This window comes from Bubalus kerabau, chromosome 23 (assembly GCF_029407905.1).
Source record: "Bubalus kerabau isolate K-KA32 ecotype Philippines breed swamp buffalo chromosome 23, PCC_UOA_SB_1v2, whole genome shotgun sequence".
Taxonomy (NCBI): Eukaryota; Metazoa; Chordata; class Mammalia; order Artiodactyla; family Bovidae; genus Bubalus; species Bubalus kerabau.
The window spans coordinates 26907799-26930744 of record NC_073646.1 but is presented as its reverse complement, the minus strand read 5'-3'; the positions used below and the strand labels follow the sequence as shown (position 1 = coordinate 26930744).

General features: G+C 54.0%; 2 protein-coding genes and 1 long non-coding RNA gene across 7 annotated transcripts; 1 reads left to right on the top strand and 2 right to left on the bottom strand.

Moving 5' to 3' along the window:
• TUFM (Tu translation elongation factor, mitochondrial) lies at positions 1–4186 on the bottom strand. The gene is made up of 11 exons (XM_055561872.1): positions 4133–4186; positions 3849–4032; positions 3551–3745; positions 2648–2814; positions 2318–2422; positions 2069–2233; positions 1808–1940; positions 1620–1724; positions 1354–1505; positions 1147–1266; positions 1–371 (listed from the first exon to the last, which is right to left on the bottom strand). Exons 1-11 carry the CDS (start codon positions 4184–4186, stop codon positions 198–200), a joined length of 1554 nt encoding a protein of 517 aa, XP_055417847.1. The 3' UTR covers positions 1–197.
• Positions 4187–5106: 920 nt separating this feature from the next.
• Positions 5107–12745, bottom strand: LOC129637341 (uncharacterized). The gene is made up of 4 exons (XR_008707437.1): positions 12648–12745; positions 7375–7521; positions 6978–7061; positions 5107–5237 (listed from the first exon to the last, which is right to left on the bottom strand). It is a non-coding gene; the product is annotated as an uncharacterized LOC129637341 (long non-coding RNA).
• SH2B1 (SH2B adaptor protein 1) lies at positions 12503–20556 on the top strand. 5 transcript variants are annotated; one of them, XM_055561432.1, is made up of 10 exons: positions 12503–12688; positions 14813–15837; positions 16446–16547; positions 16793–16884; positions 16996–17171; positions 18748–18951; positions 19137–19348; positions 19478–19705; positions 20104–20203; positions 20387–20526. In XM_055561432.1, coding segments are annotated over exons 2-10 (2052 nt in total). In that variant the 5' UTR covers positions 12503–12688; positions 14813–14901; the 3' UTR covers positions 20389–20526. The 5 variants fall into 5 exon arrangements, with proteins under 5 accessions (XP_055417407.1, XP_055417406.1, XP_055417405.1 ...); XM_055561431.1 differs by lacking the exon at positions 12503–12688 and adding an exon at positions 12780–12870; XM_055561430.1 differs by lacking the exon at positions 12503–12688 and adding an exon at positions 12999–14455.
• The last annotated feature ends 2390 nt before the right edge of the window (positions 20557–22946 follow it).

Here is a 22946-nt window from a genome sequence, read left to right as displayed (position 1 = left end):
TGTCTTTCTATTCACAGAATGGTTTATTGACCTACCTCACCTGGCCGGCCTCACGGCCCCTGGGCCAGGGGAAGTATCAGTCTAGCTGCAATCCGGCTGGGCCACAGCCTCTGCCCTGCAAAGAGGGCCACAGAGGCAGGAGAGAACGCTGGCCAGTGCAGCCCTGAGCACAAGAGAGCCCCAGCAGAGGTCCAGACTCAACTCCACTTAATGTTCTTGTCCTCCTCGGTCATGGCCGGCGTGTCAATGACGAGGCCGGTGCCGATGGTCCGGTTGCCATCCCGCAGGGTGAAACGCTGGCCTTTCTCTAAGATCATGGGCTGCCGCAAGATGAGAGTGAGCTTCAGGTCCTCCCCGGGCATGGCCAGCTCCTGAAAGGCAGAGACAGACCATGCGTGTTTCAGGGCACCTTCACTTCCTGTTGGTTACCAAGGTTAAAGGTTATGGGAAAATGCAGCAGGGTGATTCTTTCTGGGGAAACTTCTGTCCCAGCTGCTAGGCATATGCAAAGGCAGAAAAGGACTGATGGGACTTCCTTGGTGGTCCAGTGGTTAGGATGGTTAGGAATCTGCCTGTCAATGTAGGGGACATGGATTCGATCCCTGATGTGGGAAACAAGATCCCACATGCCGCGGGGCAACTAAGCCCCTGTGCCACAACTACTGAAGCCCACGTGCCCTAGAGCCTGTGCTCTGCAACAGGAGAAGCCACCGAAATGAGAAGCCCATGCCCTGCAACTAGAGGAGAGCCCCTGCTCTCCCAACAGGGAAGCCTGTGCAGCGCAACGAAGACCAGGGCAGCCAACAAACAAACTATAAAGATAAAAATTTAAAAGGACTAGCGATTAGCGTCTCTGAAGTTTTTCTTGGGAAAAAAAAAAAAGTTTATAAAGTTTTGGGTTATGCAGGTCTTGGGCTCAAGACTTCTTTTGAGCCTTTATGTAAAATACAGTGGGACTCTCTTCTATAGGAAATCTGCTGGGGAATCTTTGTGGGTCAGGGCTAACACAGCTAAGAAACCCTGGATGAGGATTCGTTCTGCCTGAATCCACTGATCTGACCCTTCCATCACCAGTTCTCCCCTTGCATCATCAGTCAGGCTTTCTTTACCAGGGAAAAGTCACCCCCGCTGCCATATACATCATACCTTCCCTGGAGGCAAGATGATCCGACAGGCCATGTCCCAAGTCAGGGAGAACATGACAGGCATGAAGTGGGATACAAAAGGCTTGTGGCGGCCACCCTCTTCCTTGCTGAGGATGTACACCTGTGAGAGGGAGCATGGGTGGAGCCGGGCCTGGCTGGAAGCACCGGCCCTCCACAGCGCCTGCCCACCATCACCCGGAGCCCTCACCTGTGCCTCCACCTTCTGGTGGGGCTGGATGGAACCTGGCTTGGCCATGACCAGGCCACGTCTCAGGTCCTCCCGCTTCAAGCCTCGGACCAGGGCCCCAAGGTTGTCGCCCGCCTCTGCCCTATCCAGGCTCTTGTGGAACATCTCAATGCCTAAGAGAGCGGAAACATGCGGGAGAAGGGTGTGGGGGCAGAGGGAAGGCACGGGGGGGTCTGCGGGGTAGATGTCATCCTGGAGGCTCTGGGTCCCAAGGCCGCCTCCTGTACCTGTCACCACAGTGCGAATATTCTTGCTGTGTCCCAGGAATTCACACTCGTCTCCTTTCTTCAAAATGCCACGTTCGAGCGTGCCTGTCACCACTGTGCCCCGGCCTGGGAGGGAACAGGACAGGGCATCAGGGACACCGGATGAAGCAGCAGAGAGGGGAAGGGAATGCGGTGAGCCAGGTCCTCACCGGGGATCGAGTACACTGACTCCACGGGCAGCAGAAAAGGCTTCTCCAGGTCCCGGGTGGGCACTGGGATGTATGTGTCCACAGCATCCAGTAGCTTCTGCACGGACTTCAGGCCTAGCTCAGGGTCACGTTGCTATGAGCGGGAGGTGACAGGACTCTGAAACTTTCATTCTGCTCCTTTTACTTGCCCAGAGCCAGGCCCCACAGAGCAGAGCTCTGGGTGCCCATCCAGCCCCATCCCCAGCCTGACCCCGCCTTCACCTCAAGGGCACAGAGGGCAGAACCGACAATGATGGGAGTCTCCTCCCCTTTGTAGCCAAACTCAGTCAGCAGTTCCCTGATCTCCAGCTCCACCAGCTCTACCATCTCAGAGTCCTGCACAGCGTCCGCCTTATTCACATACACCACCACATGCTCGACGCCAATCTGCAGGTAAGACAGACACACAGATGGTGTCCTGATGGCCCACCACCCCACCCTCCTTCCACCCTTTCCCAGGCTCTTGAGTACCTGTCTGGCTAGCAGTAAGTGTTCTCGGGTCTGGGGCATGGGGCCATCATTGGCTGCCACCACCAGGATGCAGCCGTCGAGGGGGGCAGTGCCTGTGATCATATTCTGGGGAGAGAGAGGAGAGAAAGTAGTGCGATTCCACGACCTCTCCCGCTCCCCAGCCACCTAGCTAAGCACAGACACTTCTTTACCACCTGGTGTGACTGGCCAGGCCCACAGATCCAGGATCTCCAACCCATACATCTCAAATATCTTAACCTCCTCCCCACAATCCTAACGTTTTTCCTGAGGGGGGCAGTTCCCAAGCCCTGTCCCCAGTGGCTCTCTCACCTTAACGTAATCTGCATGACCGGGGCAGTCAGTGTGGGCATAGTGGCGGGCGGCTGTGCTATACTCCACATGAGCCGCATTGATTGTGATACCTCGGGCTCGCTCCTCTGGGGCGTTGTCAATCTCTTCGTACTTCTTAAACTTGGCCCCACCTCCCTCCGCTAAAACTAAGGAAAGGAAGGGAACACACTTTTCAGCAAGGCCCTTTCCACTTTAGAAAAGGACTGTCTAGGAGAAGCAACCTTCCAAGATACCCTCCCTCAACTCCTGGGGCCAGTAACTTCAGGTCAGAAAGAAAGGTTATAGAGCCTCAAGGGCTAGTCCTGTGACTTCTCTAGGCTAACAGTTCTGCTTACAGGGCACCTTCCCAGGGCTGGAGGGAGGCCACTGGGGGGTCCCCCAACTTATGCATCAAAAACTTCGTGTTCACGGGAGATGTCTTCTGCATCCTGCAGTGTACTGTCCGCCCAATTTCTGGCGCCTTGTGCCCTGCTAAGTCACTTCAGTCGTGTCCGACTCTGTGCGACCCTACGGACTGTAGCCTGCTAAAACTAAGGGAAGGAAGAGAACACACTTTTCAGCAAGGCCCTTTCCACTTTAGAAAAGGACAGTCTATGGACAGGCTCCTCTGTCCATAGGATTCTCCAGGCAAGAATACTGGAGTAAATTGCCATGCCTTTCTCCAGGGGATCTCCCCGACCCCAGGGATCGAACCGGCGTCTCTTACGCCTAACCTGTATTGGTGAGCGGGTTCTTTACCACTAGCGCCACCTGGGAAGCCACCTGGCGCCTTGGGGCCGCACTAAACATCTAGGCAGTTGCTCCGCGGGCCCCGCCCCCCGGCTCCAAGTCCCACCTGCAGAGCAGGCGCTGCTGGAAGCCCCCCACCCCAACCCCACTTACTTTTCGTGATGGCCGCGGTCAGGGTGGTCTTGCCATGGTCTACATGGCCGATGGTACCCACGTTCACATGGGGTTTGTCACGCACATAGGTCTTCTTGGCCTCCACAGCCAGGCCACGGCACAAGATGGGCAGTGCCTGAGCCTTCAGCGGCCGCAAAAGACCCTGCAATAGTGGTGCTGGGCCGGCGCCGAGACCTGCCGGGGCAGATGCCTGGAGTCACTGCGCAGGTCTGAGCCCGGCCGCTCCCGACGACCCCCACGTGAACCCGGGCTGCCATGGCCCTCCCCGCCCCCTCACCGCTGAAAAGGGGCGTCGCGCGCAGCAGGGTAGCGGCCGCCATTGTGGTCGTACTGGCGCCGTAGAGTGTACCGAGCACGGGCGCCGGCGCGTGCAGCAGGGAAAGGGCAATTGCGGATGGAAGTCGCTTCCGGCGGAAGTTAGGGCCGAGAGGGCACGTCTGGGCCCCTCTAGCCTCCAATCTCTATGGCCCTGTCAACTTCCGGGCGCGCGACAGAACTCGTCCAGGAAAGTGCTGATGGTGTAAGAGTGGGGAAGCTTTCCAAGGCGCCCTCCGACCTCGCGGGCTCAGGAGCCAACAGTTCTCTCTGGTGGCGCCGGGCGGCGATGTGGAGCATCTCATAGCGCGCCTACGCCCCGGAGGCTCATGGGCGTTGTAGTTCCCAGGGCCGTGAGCTGTGCTGGCAAGTATCGTGGGAGGGCGAGGCCAGGTCCGGAGGGACGATCCAGGCCTTCTTGAAGCAGAGGCAGCGGCCCCGGCGTGGGTGACTCCGGAACGTCTTGGCCCTGAACCACTTGGAGTCCAGTCCGACCCGCCGCGCGGGTCTGACGACAGATCTGGCGGCCTTGTGTCGCAGCTGGAGGTAGGACCAGCCGCTGCGGCCAGGATGAGGGAAGACTCCCGGGAACCTGTTGGGCGTGGGTCTCTAGTGTGACCCACCTCTCTCCTAAGCCTTTGTTTTCTTATCTGTAAAGTGGGAATAGTATCTATTTCACAGGAAGACCCTGACATCTAGCTCTGAGAGGAAATGAGCTGGGCAAGAGACAGAAAAGGGGTCCAAAAGCCTCCGGGTCCCACAGTCTTTGAGACACCCCCCCACCCCGGCTCACAGCCTGCGGGGACAGAGTTTCCTGCCCACCCCTGTCGCCCCTCAGCAGGCCAGAGAGTAATTCTCTCGATCGTCGGTCAACCCACCTAAGTTTTACAGATGACCAGGTGAGAGACCAACCTCTTGTGCCTTTAAGGGCAGCCTGAGTCTTTCTGGTTCCCGCTGTGTCCCTGGCACCTACCACAGGGCGGGGCACTCAGTGAGTGCTCACTTAATGTCTGTTGACTGAATGAATGAGTGCAAGGATAGTAAATGACCTTTAACTTTCACATCCATCATCTCATCACCGTGGGATGATAATAGCAGCTGCTTAACCTTGATTAATGTTTCTGAAACTCATCAGCTCCTAAGACTCAGTTGATGGTGTCTGTTTCAAATAGATTCCTTAATTCCTCCCTTGGAGATTATGATTCAATAGTGTCTGGGTACAGACAAGAAAACCATATTTATTTTTAACACTCTTCTTAAACTCAGAGGAGTTTGGGGGACTCAGAGCTTTTCATGGTTCAGGCGTTGTGCTTCATATTGCTTCACATTCAATATTACATTCAATGTTATCCTGTGTGAAAGGACCCCATTTTATTAGTGAGAAAACTGAGCATCAAGGTAATTAAGGAACCCAACACAGCTAAACTCCGAAAAAGTGTGCACTTAGCCACTTCACCATACTATAATTTAACTGTCATTTTACAGTGAGAAACTTGCTAAGACTTCTGTCTTCCTGGCCCTCTAAACCCATCAGCTTTGATGAGGAAGGGCTTGTACAATATGAAAGGGTTCTCCTTGTCCCCAACCTGAACCTCAGTCATTCCACTTCTAGAAATTTATCCTAAGACACTATCTGCCACTACCAGGATATGAAATATTGGGGGCTGGTACTTAAATTAATGCTTTCTTTTTTTAGTGGTGCTATATTTATTTTAATGTGTATTAGTTTGAAAGAAAGGCTGGCATTGTAAATGTTTAAAAAAATGTTGAATCAATTTAAAAAAACAACACTTGGTAGATAAAATGGGTGATATGAATATATGGCAAATCTGGGGAGAGGTGTATGTGAATGACTGAAATTTGCAAAACACAGTGCTCAGAAAAGAGTCCAGAGGGAGAGAGTTTTTGTAGAGCTGTTGACTGTTGCACACTATGTCACAGGAGTCTTGATTTGCAGATAACAGAATTTAAATGGGCTGGTTGGAAAATTGTGTCAAGATGGTAGGCGTCCTACAGAATTGTAGGGTGGGCTGGAGAAATGGATCCTAAGCCATAGGTCTGATCTGACCTGATAAGAAAACCGCTTCTACCGCCACTGCCACCAGACACTAAATGCCAGGACTTGGACTTGTCTGCAACAGCTGCTGCTCATGGTCCTGCAACCACTTCCACATCAAGACAGTGACCTTTGGGACTTCCTGGTGGTCCAGTGGTTAAGAGTCTGACTTCCAGTGCAGGGGACTTGAGTTCAAGTCCAGATGGGGAACTAAGATCTACATGCTGCAGGGCAACTGGGCCCATGTGCCACAACTACTGAGCCGGTGGAGTGCTCTGGAGCCTGTAAGCCACAACAAGGATCCCACATGCCACAACTAAGACCCGACACAGCCATAAATGAATAAACATTTTAAAAAGAAGAAGGAGACACCGAGGAGACAGACCACCTTCTGAGGAGACACCGAGGAGACAGACCACCTTCTGACTCTGGGAGTTGTTGCATCAGGATGGGAAGCCTGGAACTATCATGCCCATCATGCTCCCATCCATGGTGAAGCCAAAAATCCAGAAGGGGGCAAAGCAAAGAGGATCTTAGAAGCCTGGACTCTACATGGTGTGAGATGACAAGTATCTTTATTGTTTAAGGCAGATGGTGTTACAGTTGTCTGTTACTTGAAGCCAAATACACCCAAACAGTTAAGTCTGCCTTACAGCACTTGGACGTATTTCTTGGTGTCACTTGTCTGAGACTAAGTGACTTTAGTAGGGTGAGGACTGGGCTTCCTGTGTGCCTGGCCACAGCAGGCCTCTGTGCATATTTGCACTTGAACTGTTCATGAGCCTTCCAAATCAAAGGGTGCTACCACTGTGATGCTATGAACCTAACATACCCCAAACAGGACACTTTGTTTCTCCCATACTCTCCTTACATATCTGAAAAAATGGCACCACCTTTGTCCTTTCCCCCACCCCTACATCTATCCATTACCTGGTCCCACTGGTTTTCTCTCCAAAATAAATCTCAAGTGTGACCGCTTCTTTCTCCCCTGTCAACACTGGGGTTCAAACTGGGATCATCTCTCGCCTAAGTTACCTCATGAGGTCTCCAGTGGGTCCTCCAGCTTCTGTCCTTATTCTCAATATCTGTCAAATCCATTTTCCACACGACCAGATCAGTCTTTAAAATGTGAATCAGAAAAGAATTCTCCCTCAATGACTCCTTAGTACACGTGGAATAAAATCCAAACTCCTACTTTAAATGGGTGAATTGTATGGCAGGTAAATTATATTTCAGTAAACATATATTTTTTTGTTAGTAAACATATTATTAAGGAAAAAAAGTCCGACATCCTCCCTGCGGCCTGTGATCTGGCATGGGCATGATCTAGCCCCTGTCCACCCCTCTGATCCCCATCTGGTACTTTCCTCTCATTCTCTCCAGCCACACTGGGCATCCTTCTGTTCCACAAACTCCCCACGATTGCTTTTACCTCAGGGTCTTTGCAAATGTGCTTCCATCTTCCTGGAATGTTCTTCCCCGGAGCTTTCCCCACGGCTTGTTCCTTCTCATCTTCCAACCACATGTCACCTCTTCTGACACCCTCTTACCAATGGTCCTCTTATTTTCTTCATAGCACCTAAGTATCCAAAATTATCTTAGTAGTTTGCTTGTTTCTTGGGTTTTGTTTTTTGTTATTTTTTCTCTCTCACCAGCTCATGATACTAATAACTTATTTTTTATTTTAGGAATAGTGTCTAACACTTAGGTCAAGAAACATTTGTTGAAGGAAGAATTTGTTGAATCATTTCAGTTGATCATTCAGTGAAGCATTGTGTTGGGCTTAAGTTTCTCAGTGTTTTCAGTGGAAAGCAAATTTTGTATTCACATTTAAAAAATACAAGTGAATCACTATCACTTCTGAGGCCTTTGCTTTATAAAATGGGGGTGAGTGAAGAGGCTAAACTTTATGATCTGTAAGGATTTTTTGTAGCTATTTAACTTCTAAAAGGAGGTGGGGTCTGCTGTAATTGAAATGGGTTCTGGGCTGACCTATAACTTAGTGGCAAATTGGGGACTAGGACTTAGAGCCTTGTCCTTGGTACCACTCAGCAGACTTATTGGAAACTCAGGGGCTCACAAGTTACAGACACTTCTGTCACTCAGGATATTCCAGCCAGCCTGGCAGTGTCTCCTCAGAAATCCCTCTGGACATTCTCCTTGGAATTAACCCCACTGCACTGCCTTGGCCGGGTCAGCATCACCCCACTCCTGGACCACTGCACCCATCTCCTCTCTATGTCCAGTCTCAACGCTCCCATACTGGCCCTGAATATCCTTCCAAACACAGAACTCCGATCACACTCATGTCACTCAGATGTGAGTGGAGACATTCCAGTTGGAAACACTCTGTGAAGTTCACACAAAAGCTGCTAAATAAAAGGCACTTGAGAGGCTGCCTCGGTGCGTTGGCCTTGTGTAGCTTCATAGAGGGGGCTACACTTTGGAGCCTGAAACCAGAGGAGGAAGACTGGCAGAAGTGGGGGAATGGCATGTGTAATACCTACATGTAATATTACGTAGAGACAAGCCTACATGGAGTGTGTTAGCTGTCAGATGTTCTGATTGAGCAAAGCATGATTTGCTTGGAGGGGCAGGAAGTTCTGGCCAAAACACCAAGGCTGAATTCTACGTCTCCATCTCTTGGGGTGGGGGAGGGTCCAGATGACCTCCAGAAGAAGCCGGTAAGCAGCCACTTACCCCTCAGTGAGAGACTCTGGTTTTCCTTTGAAGAATCACCCTCTGCTGTGCTCACCCCATGGAGTTTGATTGGAGCTCAGCCCATCCCTACCTCAGGTGATTGATCGGCCCATGATCCAGTGTTTACCAATCAACCTAATCTATCCTTCACCGTCACAACTGTCCATTCAGGGTTAGTATTGTGTTTCAGCCCCCACTGATGACCTGAAGTTCAGTTCCGGCACTTACTGCCCAGAGTTAGCAGAGACCCCACAAGGTAAGGGCTCACTCCACAAGACTGCCCCCACTTCAGATGCCAGCTGCAAGTGGGGTCCCCTGGCCATCTATCCTTCTTGCCAAGCACCTACAGATCTGGGAGTGTCCATGAGCCCCCTCAGGTTTGATAATTTGCTAGAACAATTCACAGGGTACAGAAAAGCACTATACTTACATTTTAGTACAATTACGATTATATTTTATAATTAAGGATACGTCAGGAACAGCTAAATGAGGAGCTACATAGGGAGAAGTCCTGGAGGGTCCACATAGACTTGGGGCATATCACTCTCCCCACACATCAGTGTCTTCACCAACAAGAAGCCCCACCAAGCTTCAGTGTCCAAAGTGTTTATTAGGGGTTTCATTACTTAGGCACAGTGGAGTAAATAACTGCGTGACTGAACTCAATCTTCAAGTCCCCTTCCCTCTGGAGATGAAACTGGCTCAAAATCCCAACCCTCTAATCATAAAGTTGGGGCTTCTGCTGACCAGCCCCCATCTTGAAGCTATGTAGAGGCTTGCCATTAGTCATTTCATCAGCAAAAACTCAGGTGTGATCGAAGGGGTTCACAAGTAACACACTTCTGTCACTCAGGAAATTCCAAGAATTTTAAAAGCTCTGTGCTAGGAACCTGCAACAAAGACCAGACAAATTCCTTATTATACAAAAGATGGGCACTGGGTGACCCAAGCTGAGCTGATGAGGTGCAGCCCTACTGCACTTGAGCTAGAATTATTGGAAAAGCTATGATCTACCTCTGCTGGGACCAAAGCTAGTAGAATGTAAGCTTGGAACTCTGGTGGCCATCTTGTTCCCTAGGAGGGGGCAATCTGCTTGAGAAGAAAGATAACCCAGAGGAAAGCAGAGCTAAGAGAGCAAGTTCACATGGACCCTGTTTGAGCCTCTGGCTCCTGCCATGCCTCGTGTCATTCTATCTCTGATTTTTTTTTTTTTTTTTTGGCCATGCCACATGGGATCTTCTATGCCACATGGGGTCTTCCTAGACCAGGGATGGAACCGTGCCCCCTGCAGTGGAAGCATGGAGTCTTAACCGCTGGACTGCCAGGGAAGTCCATACCTCTTACTTTTTAATTCTGTGAACCAACAAACTCCCCCTCTTTTAGGACCTTAAATGGAATAGGGGAAGCAGTGGTCCTATTACTTGTAGCTGAAAGCATCCTGAATATTACATCCCCTGTTCCTAAGGAGGAAGAAGTGTTTTGCTTTTCACATTAACAGCTTGCTTAACCTGGGCTCTGGACCCATCCTTCCCCTGGGATGGTAATTGAAACTTCACTCCTTCAATTACCATCCCTTCTACTGGCTCCCTTCTCCTAAGACTTCAGACATAAAAATCCAGCTTCCCTCAGGATATAAACAAACAAGCATACCTTTCCGTCCTCTACAACTCTCCATATCTTCTTCCCTTTTTGGCCAAACTGTGTAGGACAACTCTTCACATTCCTACCCTCACTTGTTCACCTCCATTCATCCCTCAGTCTGCCACCATTGGCTTCTGCTTCCTTCACTTCCCTAAAAATGCCTCTCGACAAAATCACTAAGCAATCTAAGTCAGTGTTTTCTATAGGAGACGAGAGCAATGCCCAGTCCCATGGATCCCTTATCATTTGTGTATAAAGTGTTTGCCCAACCACCCCACCCCACCCAATTATGTGCATACACATGCTCTTATTACCACACCCCCTGGTCTTTGGTGTGTGGTGTTTTTCATACAGTTAGACCTTCTAGATGTTTTTTCTTTTTCTTGAGAACTGTCCTGTCCTCAGGCTACTGGAAGCTTTGCCTTGATGAAGTGCCTGAGAATTGACATCTCCCAGGGGAAGCCCTAGTTAACCGCTGAAGAATGCTGGTACAGGAAAGGCCCAGCTCCCTTGTTTCTGGATAAATCTGAGTCACAACTTACATCCAGAACTTCCCTGAGGAATCAAGCTGAACTACTCTCACACGTTCTCTGAGATCACACGTTCTCTTGGTTTCCTCTCCTGCCCCTGCCACTCTTTCACTAGTTTCTCCTGGTAGCACTCTAAAAAAAAATCATTGGCACACAAATTCTCATCTCTGGGTGTGCTTCTGGAAAACCTGATCCAAGACATCATCTCGGCACTTTCTACTTTTTTTTTTTTTTTTTGCCTGCCCGTTAAATGTGGTTTGTTTCCCAAAATTAAGTTCTAGGCCCCATTCTCTTTACAGGTAATACCAGGACAATCTAATTCATGTCCATGCCTTTAACCACTACTTGTGTCTGATCATGGATCACACTGCTGAGACTGTAGATCTGTCTCTGGTGGACAGCTCCACCTAGTCGTCCTCAGACATCTCTTACACCAATACAGTAAGTCATTAGGCACATGTGACTATTTTAATTAACTAAAAAAAACCTTCAGTTCCTTAGTCACACTAGCCACATTACAAGTGCTCAAAACCCACATGTGGCTGGTGGCTACCATACTAGGCAGTCCTGATAGAGAACATTTGTCATTGCACAGTTTATTGGACAGCTTAGACAATATTTCCAAACCTAATTCATCATCACCAGCCCGTTTCTGTATTCCTCACCTTGTCTCTCTTCTGGACAACAATGGGCCAACTACAGAGAAAGGGAGTGTGAACCTGTCAGGGAGGAGGGGGGTGATCACAGAACTAGCGTCCTTTCCACTGACATCTTCTGAATTGGAAAGACGGATGGACAAAAATGGTGACGAAGACCTTAACAAAGGCCATCTGGTGAGCTGATGCTAATTCGGCTAGAGCTGGGGGGGAGATGGGGACTAAGACTGGCTAGGCCAAGACTTTGTGTTTCAGGAATATCAAGTGATCCAAGCCAATCAGCTAAAGTCAGTTCTGGAAATTTTACTGCAAATCTCAGAGCAAAAACATGCCCCTGCAAGAGTTGCTAGGCTATTAGGACTTAAGTTTGGAGCTATAGAAATCTATTTTGCCACTAAGAGAGGCATGGGGAGAGCTCAGTCTAGAGGTGAACCACAGGTTCCTGATATCTTTTGGCCCTTTTATTCAGCTGTTCCTGAATAAACTTGATCCATTCTTTTCAATGGCTTGAGTCCAAAGAGTCCCTTATTGCTTAGGCCAGTGGAGCTGGGTCAATGAGAGATCTGAGTGACTAGGATCTCATCGTGCTCATGATTTCAACTGCCCTCTACTACACCTTAATACCGTCTCAATTTCTGTATTTGGCCTTGATGTCTCTCCTGAGCTCCAGACTGTGTCCAACTGTCTCCTGACGTCCCACAAACACGCCCAAAACTGACCTCATTATTCCTACCGCCCCCACTTCCATTTCCCAAGCTCAGAGATGGAATCTCCTGGAACATCCAGTACTTTCGTCAAAGAAACCACCAAGGTCGTAAGTTCAGGCTCCGCCTCCTCTCAGGGCCTCACCAAGGTCACCCGCATCTTCCCTCCCCCAGCTCCTTGGGGGCGGTGTCCTCGAACCCCTCAGCGGCCCAGGACGGCGCTCTAGGCTGCGGCGGGCCCTTCAAACAGCCTTCCCAACTCGCTGGTTTCCGGTACCTGGCTCCTCTAGCCTCCGTCAGGCCCCCGAGACTATACTCCACTCAAGTCCCTTCTCTATGGTTGACAGCTCCCCTTTGTCCCGACTTTCCTCCAGGAGGATGCTCTGGTAGGACCCAACCCCTTCCTATGGCTGTTCCTGCCGATCCTGGTAGGCGCAACTGGAGAAGTCACTGAGCCCTCCTAGACTCACATACTCTGCTCTGGAAGGGCTGCACGGAGTGGGAGGATGGCGGAAGTGAGTGTGAAGGTGCCCTTCCTTCTCCCTGTTCTTCTCTATGGTCGCTTCCTACGGTGACGGGAAAAAGGGGGTCCCGGCGCCTGCGCAGAACCGGGCTGGGAGCTAGTCGCGGAGGGGGGGTGGGGCAGGAGCGGGAGCTGCCGCCGCCGCCGGAGCTAACCGCGGGGACCGAGATGCAGGTGGGACCGGAACCGGAACCCCCCTCTTCAAGTCCCTCTTCCCTCTCCGCGACCCGGCCCCGGCGCTTGCGAGGAGCCCTGGGTGGGGGCGGGCGTGGGGGGCGGGGGCTAGAGGCAGGAGGGGCGCTCGGCCCCGGAGAGTGCAGCAGAGAGGGCTGCTTCCTTGGGGGCTGCGGCCCCGGGGAATGGGCGGGTAGAGGGTGTCCGGGGAGGAGGGTCGGGTCGGAGTGGATTGACCACCGGGTACGGAGGGTCCGAGCCAGGAGCGGAGCCTGCACCCTCCACCACCCGCCCTTCGGGAAATATCAGAACTGAGCCAAGAGGCAGGTGCAGTGGGAAAACGTATCTGAGTCCCGCTTGACGAAAGAGAAACTGACTCACCAGCTTACGGCCCGCAGGGTCAGCGGGCCTGAAGGGGGGCTGGGTCTGCCTGTGGTGCAGAGGGTTGGGTGGGCCGGTGTGAGCTGAGGTGGCCTCTGCCTGGAGATTGGGCTCTGCTGTGTCTACACCTCTTGGCTCGGTTCCCCCGTGCTCCATGACTCTTTCATCTCCTGGCGTCTTCTCGTTGGTTTGGAATTGCCCCTATGGTTGGAGCCATCTGACTGTGTAGGGTCCAAGCCAAAGAGAAAGGGGAGGGGGCGCTAACCTGGGTCTGAACAGGAGTCTGGGGTTTGGGGAGATTTGCCTGAACTGCCTTCCCCCTCTTCTTGGTGCCAGTCATCTTCAAGTATAACATGGGGGAGGAACCCTAACAGAAGAGCCATGGGTTTGTAAATTCCCTGTCCAGCTTTGCCACTTGCTAGTTGTAAGACCTTGGGAAGGCTCTTCCTTTTGCTGATTTCTCTTTGAGAAAATCAGAACCCCATAAAGATAGTAATAATGACTGTCATTTGTTGTGTGCTTACTTTGTGTCAAGCCGGGACACGTCCTGTTTAATTCTCCCAACAGTTCTAGGGGTTAGGGATCATTAGTTCTGTTTTATAAATACGAAAACCAAAGCTGAGAGAGGACGTGTAATTTGTTCAAGATCACCCAGCTAATAAGTGGCAGTGATGGAATTTCATCCTAAGTCTAACTCCAGAACCTATGGCCTTAACCACCAAGCTAACCAGCCTTTAGGGCACACTCCTCTGTGAGAGAAGAGGAAGGTGGGAAACCCAAGGCCCCAGCTCCCTGTTTTGTTTTACTTTGTGGCCAGCAAAGACTCACCCAGACCCAGCCCACACTGCTGCTGCCTCTGGGCCCCAGGCTGGAGGGCCACCCAAGAAGTGGGCTCTGGCCATTCCAAGCCTTCCAAGTACAGTCTTGGTTACTGGGCCCTGGGGTTGGCTTTCATCGGTCTGTCCTTAATGAGCAACCTCCGTCCTCAGTGATGGACCGTGGGAGGCAGGGTCTCTTAAGCTCTGCAGGCCTGGCTCCCTTGCAACCTGGGGCAGTGAGGGGCAGTGACTTGAGACTGGCACAGTCAGTGCCTGGGGACGAGGACTATGCGGTGGGAAAGACAGGAGACTTGGAGTTCTGAAATTTTCTGAGCTCCGGGTTCCTCTTCTGTTACAGAGGTTGTTAAAACCTCTCACAGGGAAAGGTAAGAATGGCAACTGGGAAGCAGGTGATAAATATCAAAGGATCATTTTAGAGAAGGGAGGGAACGTGGAACAGATTCCTGTTTAGAGGAAGGCGCTGTCCAGCCGTCCATCACACCTGGAGCTGAAGCCAGGGAATGTGGATTGGGGAGGCAGCAGGGGGAGGGGTGCAGGCTAGACATTGGAGTAGGGGGGCGGTTGATTGGCTGGGGCTTGTGGGGCTCAAGGACCTGGGGAAGGGCAGGGAGGCAGTGTGGTGTGTGTTCCAGTTGCACTCTAAGAAGTCTAGACCAGAGGAGGGGGTCTGGCCCCGTCCCACCTCAGCAGTGACTCCATATATGTGCCTCTTCCTTCTGCAGCTGCTGCCGCTCACCCCGTGTCTTCTGGCCGCTTCTCTCTTTGCCGCCCCTCCCCACAGGCTCCCCCTCTCCACCTCCTGGGGGCCATCATGAATGGTGCCCCTTCCCCAGAGGATGGGGCCTCGCCCTCCCCTCCCCCGTTGCCCCCGCCGCCTCCCCCGAGTTGGCGGGAGTTCTGCGAGTCTCACGCCCGGGCAGCCGCCCTGGAATTTGCCCGCCGTTTTCGCCTCTACCTGGCCTCTCACCCCCAGTACGCGGGGCCAGGGGCCGAGGCTGCCTTCTCCCGCCGTTTTGCCGAGCTCTTCCTGCAGCACTTTGAAGCGGAGGTGGCCCGGGCCTCTGGCTCCCTGTCGCCACCCCTCCTGGCTCCTCTGAGTCCTGGTGTGGAGGTCCCGCCACACGACCTGTCCCTTGAGAGCTGCAGGGCGGGCGGGCCCCTGGCTGTGCTGGGCCCTTCTCGCTCATCTGAGGACCTGGCCGGCCCCCTCCCTTCCTCGGTCTCTTCCTCTTCTACAACCTCCTCGAAGCCGAAGCTCAAGAAGCGCTTCTCTCTCCGCTCAGTGGGTCGCTCGGTCCGCGGTTCAGTCCGCGGCATCCTGCAGTGGCGGGGGACCGTTGACCCACCCTCTCCAGCGGGGCCCCTAGAGACGGCTTCGGGGCCCCCGGCATTAGGTGGGAACAGCAACTCCAACTCCTCTGGCGGGGCTGGGACTGTCAGCAGGGGACTGGTCAGTGACGGGACGTCCCCCGGGGACAGATGGACTCACCGTTTTGAGAGGCTGAGACTCAGTCGGGGAGGGGGGGCCTTGAAGGATGGTGCAGGCGTGGTGCAGCGGGAAGAGCTGCTGAGTTTCATGGGGGCTGAAGAGGCTGCCCCTGACCCCTCCGGAGTGGGCCGGGGAGGAGGGGCAGCGGGGCCTACCTCAGGGGGAGGGGGGCAGCCTCAGTGGCAGAAGTGTCGCTTGCTGCTTCGAAGTGAAGGAGAAGGAGGAGGAAGTCGGCTAGAGTTCTTCGTACCCCCCAAGGTGAGGCCCAGTGGAGGTGGGGTGGCTGGGAGCAAGGGGTTGAGCAACCAGGGTGGTGGCTTGGCCCACATACCAAGCTATGCTTATTTGTTTTGTTGTTTGTTTGTTTTTTTAAATAATTTGTATTTATTTATTTGGCTGTGCTGGGTCTTTGTTGCTGCGTGGACTTTTCTCTAGTTGCAGCAAATGGGGGCTACTTTCGTGGTTTGCAGGCTTCTCACCGCGGTGGCTTTTCTCGTTGCGGAGCATGTGGCTCTCGAGCGCTCCGGCTTCCATAGTGTCAGCTCGCGGGCTCTATAGAGCACAGACTCAGTAGTTGTGGCGCACAGGCTTAGTTGTCCCGTAGCACGTGAGGTCTTCCCGGACTAGGGATCAAACCTGTGTCTCCTGCACTGGCAGGCAGATTCTTTACCACTGAGCCACCTGGGAGGGCCTGGGATTTTTAAAGCTAGCTCCTGACTCTGGGTTAGTCGCTGTGGGCACGACAGAGAAAGCAGTGTTACTTGTCTAACTCCCTTTGGGTGTGGAAGGAAGGCCGAATCTCTGGAGGGAGGGGAACGATTGTCTCCGCACCAACAGTCTGGGTCTTGTTCTTTCTCGCGACCTAGGCGTCTCGGCCTCGACTGAGCATTCCCTGCTCCACCATCACCGACGTGCGGACGACTACAGCCCTGGAGATGCCTGACCGGGAGAACACCTTTGTGGTTAAGGTAGGAGGCCTGGGCTCCCTGCCCTCTTGGAGCACTCACGTTAGAGAGAAAGCTCTTTTCGGACATTGAAGCAAGGGATACACATGCAAGGAAGGGCACAGATGCCAGGTGCCTTGAGAATGTGTCCCCAGGGCGGCGGCTTTTCTGGGAGGGGGGTGAGCAGGAGGATGTCCTTGCTCCTGTTAGGGGTGCATTAGGGCCTTGAGACCTGGACGTGGCCTGTGGGCCTCCTCTCGTCCCCATAGGTGGAAGGCCCCTCGGAGTACATCCTGGAGACAGCTGATGCGCTACATGTGAAGGCCTGGGTGTCTGACATCCAAGAATGCCTGAGCCCGGGGTGAGGAGCCCAACTTCTGTCACTGAGAGGCCCAGGGGTGGGGGTGGGGGGCAGCTGTCTGCCTCTCTGCGGTGACTTGTCCTCCCAGCACCGTTTTCCCTGTCTCTGCAGACCCTACCCTGCTACCAGTCCCCGCCCCATGACCCTCCCCCTGGCCCCTGGGACCTCCTTCCTGACAAGGGAGAACACAGACAGCCTGGAGCCGCCCTGCCTGAACCACTCGGAGAGTCTGCCCAGCCAGGGCCTGCTGCTGGGACCCAGTGAGAGCAGCGACCGCCTTTCGCAGGGTAAGGGTGGGACCTCAGAGAGCCGAGGACCCTGGGACCTGCCATGCAAGCCCCCCAGCCGGGAGGCCCGGGCCCTGGCCCTCTCTCCAGGCTCCGCTGTGCACCTCAGCTGCCACCCACCAAACATTTGCCTTTTGTCCCTGAACAGGCCCAGCCACGGTTTACCAGTTAGAACCGTCATCATCACTGCCCCGACCCAAGCCCCAAGCCAGCCCTTCTCCAGCGTTCTGTCCCCGCCCCGTCACCTTCTCCATAAGCCTTGTGCTGGCCACCACTCTGGCCGGAGATAATGGTTCTCTTCTCAAGCTCGCAGAACGCTGTGTACATCTTTGTTGTGTTCTTACTCTGATCTCCATGTATATGTTGATGGTACTAGGATTTCTTTTGAGTCCCAACTTTTAAACACACGTATGCTGCCCGCACACATAAATACAAAAAGACGTGTCTACCTGGCCCCAGCTCACCTTTCTGGACTCCACTACACTCTTCTGATCCTCCATTCCGAGCTCCAGTTTCACTGTGCCTTGCACACAGCCTGAATAAAGAAATGTATTAAAGAATTTAGGGGCCAGAATGGGCTTTACCAGGTCTTCAGTTCTGATCGCCTCATTTCTCAGGCAGCTAAGAGCAGAGAGGAGAAATGGCTTTTCTGAGGTCATTCGAGGATCACTGACAAAGACAAAGGCTATGCCAGCTTGTCCCTGAGCCGCAGCGCCCTGCACCCCGCATATTCGTGTTCTCTGAGCACTGATATGTAGGACGCGCCTGTAGGCTCCTGCCTGCTGCTCAGCAGACACTCAGGAACTCCTAGTACATCCTCGACCCTGTGCTAGGCTCTGGGCAGGATGAGGAGCTCAGAGCTGCCCTGTGGGCTCACAGTCTAGCTGAGTTGACATCCCTCCTAAAAAGCAGGGCTTCGACCTGGTGAGCCTGAACAGCACCAGCAGGAGGCCTTGGGAACTTGGGAGGAAGAGAATCAGGGAACGTGGGCTAGATGAGGAATTCCACACAGGGGAGGAGAAAAGAACATGGTTTGGAGAAAGGAGATGGTGCGAGCCAAGACCTGAGATGGGGAGAGCCCTGGACATCTGAAAAAGTTAGGTGGGATAATTGGGCTAAATCAGAAGACACAGGAATACAGGATAACATGAAGATCAGGTTGGTTAGGTTGACAGAATTCACAGGAGAATCTTTGATGCCACTGAGAGTTGAGGGCTTTGTCCTGTAGACAAAGTACCTATTTTTAATGTGAAAATACTTGAGGGGTTCTACCCCCCAATTCTGCAACTATAGAGTTGCTGTAATTTCAACTGTTGACTCAGAAGAGATGTGGGCACATTTGGATTCTAAGACCTTGTTGGAATCATTGCAGCCCTTTCAGCAGTGTATGAAGCATAAGTTAGGAGCCACCGATGAGAACCATCAGGCTCAGTGCCTGAAGAAGGAGCCAGCATTTCAGCCAGCTGATGCCAGTGCCCACAGGGTAGCCTGGCCGTTGGGGAAGTGGGTCCGGCAGACCAGTCCTCCCAAAAAGAAGCTTCAAGTTCTCAGTTTTGCTCTCCGCTTTTTCTTCCAGGGGCCTACGGAGGCCTGTCAGACCGCCCCTCAGCATCCATCTCCCCCAGTTCCACCTCCATCGCCGCCTCCCATTTTGACTCAATGGAACTGCTTCCCCCAGAGTTGCCCCCCCGGATCCCCATTGAAGAGGGACCCCCAGCAGGGACCGTTCATCCCCTCGCAGCCCCTTACCCACCCCTGGACACTCCGGAAACAGCCACAGGTACCAGAGGTGTGAGTGTGTGTCTGCTTCCAGGCCTGGTGCCCAGCTGCCTGAAACTCTTGTCTTGGGATCCTCAGGGGTCTGACCTGGGGGGCTTGGGAGTGACCCATGAGGGAAGAGCAAGGCTTCTCTTTGGGATCGGGATGGCTTCCCTGACACCTGGTTTCCTTCCCTCTTTCCTGAAGGGTCCTTACTGTTCCAAGGAGAGCCAGAGGGAGGCGAGGGGGACCAGCCCCTCTCAGGGTATCCTTGGTTCCACGGGATGCTGTCTCGACTCAAGGCCGCCCAGCTAGTGCTGGCTGGAGGCACTGGCTCCCATGGGGTTTTCCTGGTACGTCAGAGTGAGACGAGGCGAGGTGAATATGTCCTCACTTTCAACTTCCAGGGCAAGGCCAAGGTGAGTGCCTGAGGAGGAGGCTCCATTGCAGGCAGCGGGTCGAGTGGGGGAGTGCTGCCATCAGGGGAGGAGGGTTCTATGACTGGTAGGGCTCAGGCTCCTGTTTCATCCCGCTCGTCCCACCCTCAGCACCTGCGTCTGTCGCTGAATGAGGAAGGTCAGTGCCGGGTCCAGCACCTGTGGTTCCAGTCCATCTTTGATATGCTCGAGCATTTCCGGATGCACCCCATCCCCCTGGAGTCTGGAGGCTCCAGTGACGTTGTCCTTGTCAGCTATGTCGTGTCCTCCCAGCGACAGCAGGGTGAGCAGAGCAGGTCTGCAGGGGAGGAGGTGCCCGTGCACCCAAGAAGTGAGGAGGTGTGTGTGCCAGCGAGACGGGGTGGGGGGCCCGAGGAGGAGAGCGGGGGCAGAGGAGATGCCTGTGTGTTGGGTCTCTCGGGGGAAAGGAGCCCATGGGGACGTAGGAAGGCAGTAGGCTCCATGCTGGAGCCGGGAGGAGGTGGAGAGCTGGGTTTCGCGCATTCCCATTCCATCGGCCCGTCTGTTCCATCGTCTGTCTGTCTCCTAGACGCGTCCTCCCTGGCCTTGTCTTTGCCCTCCATCACAGCCTTGCCTTGGGCCTGCCCTTCTTGGGGGTGCTCGGTCTGATCCCCCTCCCTCCTCCCTTGATGTCTGATGTCCCTGTCTGATCTCTCCCTTTTCCCCACCCCCAATGTCCCATCTGTCCCCACGTTGCCCCTCCCCTACCCCCCCAGGCCGGGAGCAGGCCGGGAGCCATGCAGGGGTGTGCGAGGGAGATCGATGCTACCCCGATGCCTCCTCCACCCTCATGCCCTTCGGAGCGAGTGACTGTGTGTAAGTGTGGTCTTCCTCTCACCGCCGCCCATGATCCATCTTCCATGGATGGGGGGATTGCTCAGGAGACGGGATCCGGGGGAGATAGCACATGGCTCCGGGGAGGGGATGAGTGAAGGGGAGGCTGCTCCAAGACCTTGCCTCCCTCCACCATCAGTCTGTCTTCTTACCGTTCCTATCCAGAACCGAGCACCTCCCATGACCCACCCCAGCCCCCTGAACCCCCTTCATGGACAGATCCCCCACATCCTGGGGCAGAAGAGGCGTCGGGGGCGCCAGAAGTGGCGGCAGCAGCAGCCGCAGCAGCCAAAGAGAGGCAAGAGAAAGAGAAAGCGGGCAGTGGAGGGATCCAGGAAGAGCTGGTCCCCGTGGTTGAGCTGGTCCCCGTGGTTGAATTGGAAGAGGCCGTAGCCCCAGGCATGGAGGCCCAGGGAGGCGCTGGATCTGCTGGGGCCCCGGGGGTGACCCTGATGGTGCAGCTCCAGCAGTTACCACCAGGGGGCGACGGAGAAGAAGGGGGCCATCCCAGAGCCATAAATAACCAGTACTCCTTTGTGTGAGACACCCTACCCCACCCTCTCTCTTCTTGCTCCCCAGCCCACAGTTGGTGAGATTGGGGCTGGGCCGAGACACAGAGGAGCGGTGGGAATCCCCTCCCCACATGCTTCCTGACCCTTGACGGCCAAGGGCATGTATGTTGGTACAAAAAGTTTCAAAAGCCCTAACTCCCCAGTTCATACACTACAGGTGCCCCATCCCCTGGGCAGGGGATTCAGGCTCCATTACCTCCCTACGGGGCTCTTATGGCCAGCCCCATCCCTGGGGGCCATTTCCCCATTAACCACCCCTCAGCCCAAGGAAGGGTTGAGGGGGAAGGGCTGTCAGTTATATTAAGGTGGTTGTTCTTGTTGTTTTAAACAAAATGGAGAAGCATAACTAAATAAAAAGGTTTATCTCAGTTCCATTGTGATGGCTGTGGCCAGTGTTTTCAGTGGGGGCTGGGACAGGCTGGTCAGGAAGGTAGCCCACTCAATGTTGCCAACTTCAGAGCTGAGAGGCCAGAGGTATGGGTCAGCTTGAGTCCCTGTTGCTCCCAGACCTGAGCTTTTGGCCCATTGCTCCCCGGGGGGCTGTCCTGTTTCTTGAGGGTTAAGTGTGGAGCCAAATGGTGCTTCTCGGGGTCTCCAGCCAAGTTTGCTTGATGGGACGGGACCGTGAACAGCAGGATCAATGATCTCCAATCAGTTCAGACCTTCCTGCTCTGAATTCTTCAGTTAAGGCTTCTTACCCTGGGGAGAAAGCAGGCCAGGAGAGATTGTGAGGGGCTGGCCTAGGGGCATGGTGGCTGTGTTGGGAGAGATTGAATGTGGCCACCGCAGCCTAGCTGCAGAGAGCCCCAGGGGCAGGCTGACCCGCCTCTCTTCTCAGAGCCAAGCTGGAAAGCTGAAGGCTGGATGATAAAGAGCGCTGGCTTCACTCTTGCCTTTGCTTCTCATTTGCGGTGTGTCCTGGGCAAGGTGTAACCTCTCTAGGCCTCAGTAGCCTCATCGGTAAAATGGGAAGGTTCATCTAGGTTGAAGCCGCTGACATGATTTACTTGGCCTGGATGATGTTTCCATTGGAATTTCACATAAAAGTTCAGATCACTGGTTCCTCCCCAAAGTCAGAAGATCCAGCCTCATGTGGTATCCACCTTCCACATCTGCTCCATGCCCACCAGCCCACTTTACTCACAGGAGGCGCCTAGCTGGGCCTGTGAGTGTTTGAATTTGTGACATCTCCCTCTTCTCCCTGTACCCCTCCCTCCATAGCACCCAGGCTCTGCTCTCTGGACTGAATTGCGGCTGTGCCCTCCTCCAACTGAGGGCACCCCTGGGCTTCCCAGCTCTGCAGGTGCCAACAAGGAGGAGCTGGGTTCTGAAGAATCCCACCTGTTCTGTTGGCCCTCTCCCACCTCCATCTGGCTGGGCCCCTTCCCATTCTGCCTCCCACTTCCCCTCCCGGGCAGTGTGGAGGCTCCACGCTCACGCCCCTCAGCCTCTGCCCCCACCTCCAGGAGGCCCTACCCATGCTCATGACCTTGCTATTCTGGGCCTTGCGTCCTGTTGGGAGATGGACAGGAGACAGCTGGGCCCACAGGCCACCCAGCCTGGGGGCTCGCTGGGGGAAGCTCTCCTGGTTTGGTCTCATCCCCGGGGCTCCCCCAAACCTGGGCCTCGGGAGCCTGGGGATAGAATTGGCCTTGTAGAGGGAGGGGGATGGATTGGGGATCTGGATGCTGTGTTCTCAGAGTGAGGTGGCGAGAGAAGGCTGTGGCGCCCCAGGGTAAGCAGGAGCTCATCGTCTCCTAATCTAGCAGCAACTGGTGCTGCGAGGCTCCCCCTCCCCCCCACCCCAACCCTACCAGCCTTCAGGGCCTCGCCTTCTGAAGGTGGGTAGGCGAAGGGTACCAGGACCCCCTCATTCCCCCTCCCCCACCCCCCAAGATGTGCATGTCTTGGCTGGAGGAGCCTAAGAGACTGTTTCCCTCTAAGCCTGTCTACAGATGTTTTGGCCGAAGTTCCGAACTGATGGGGAATGGCCAGGCTGTGCCTCAGTGGTCCCTCAGAAGTCCACTGCTCCCATTCTCAGCTCCAGCCCTCAGGATGGGATGAACACCTTCCAACTCTGGGCCTGGAGACCCTGGCATAGTGGTGTGTGTGTGTGTGTGCGCGCGGGGGGTGCTCCAAAAGAGCATGCGCCT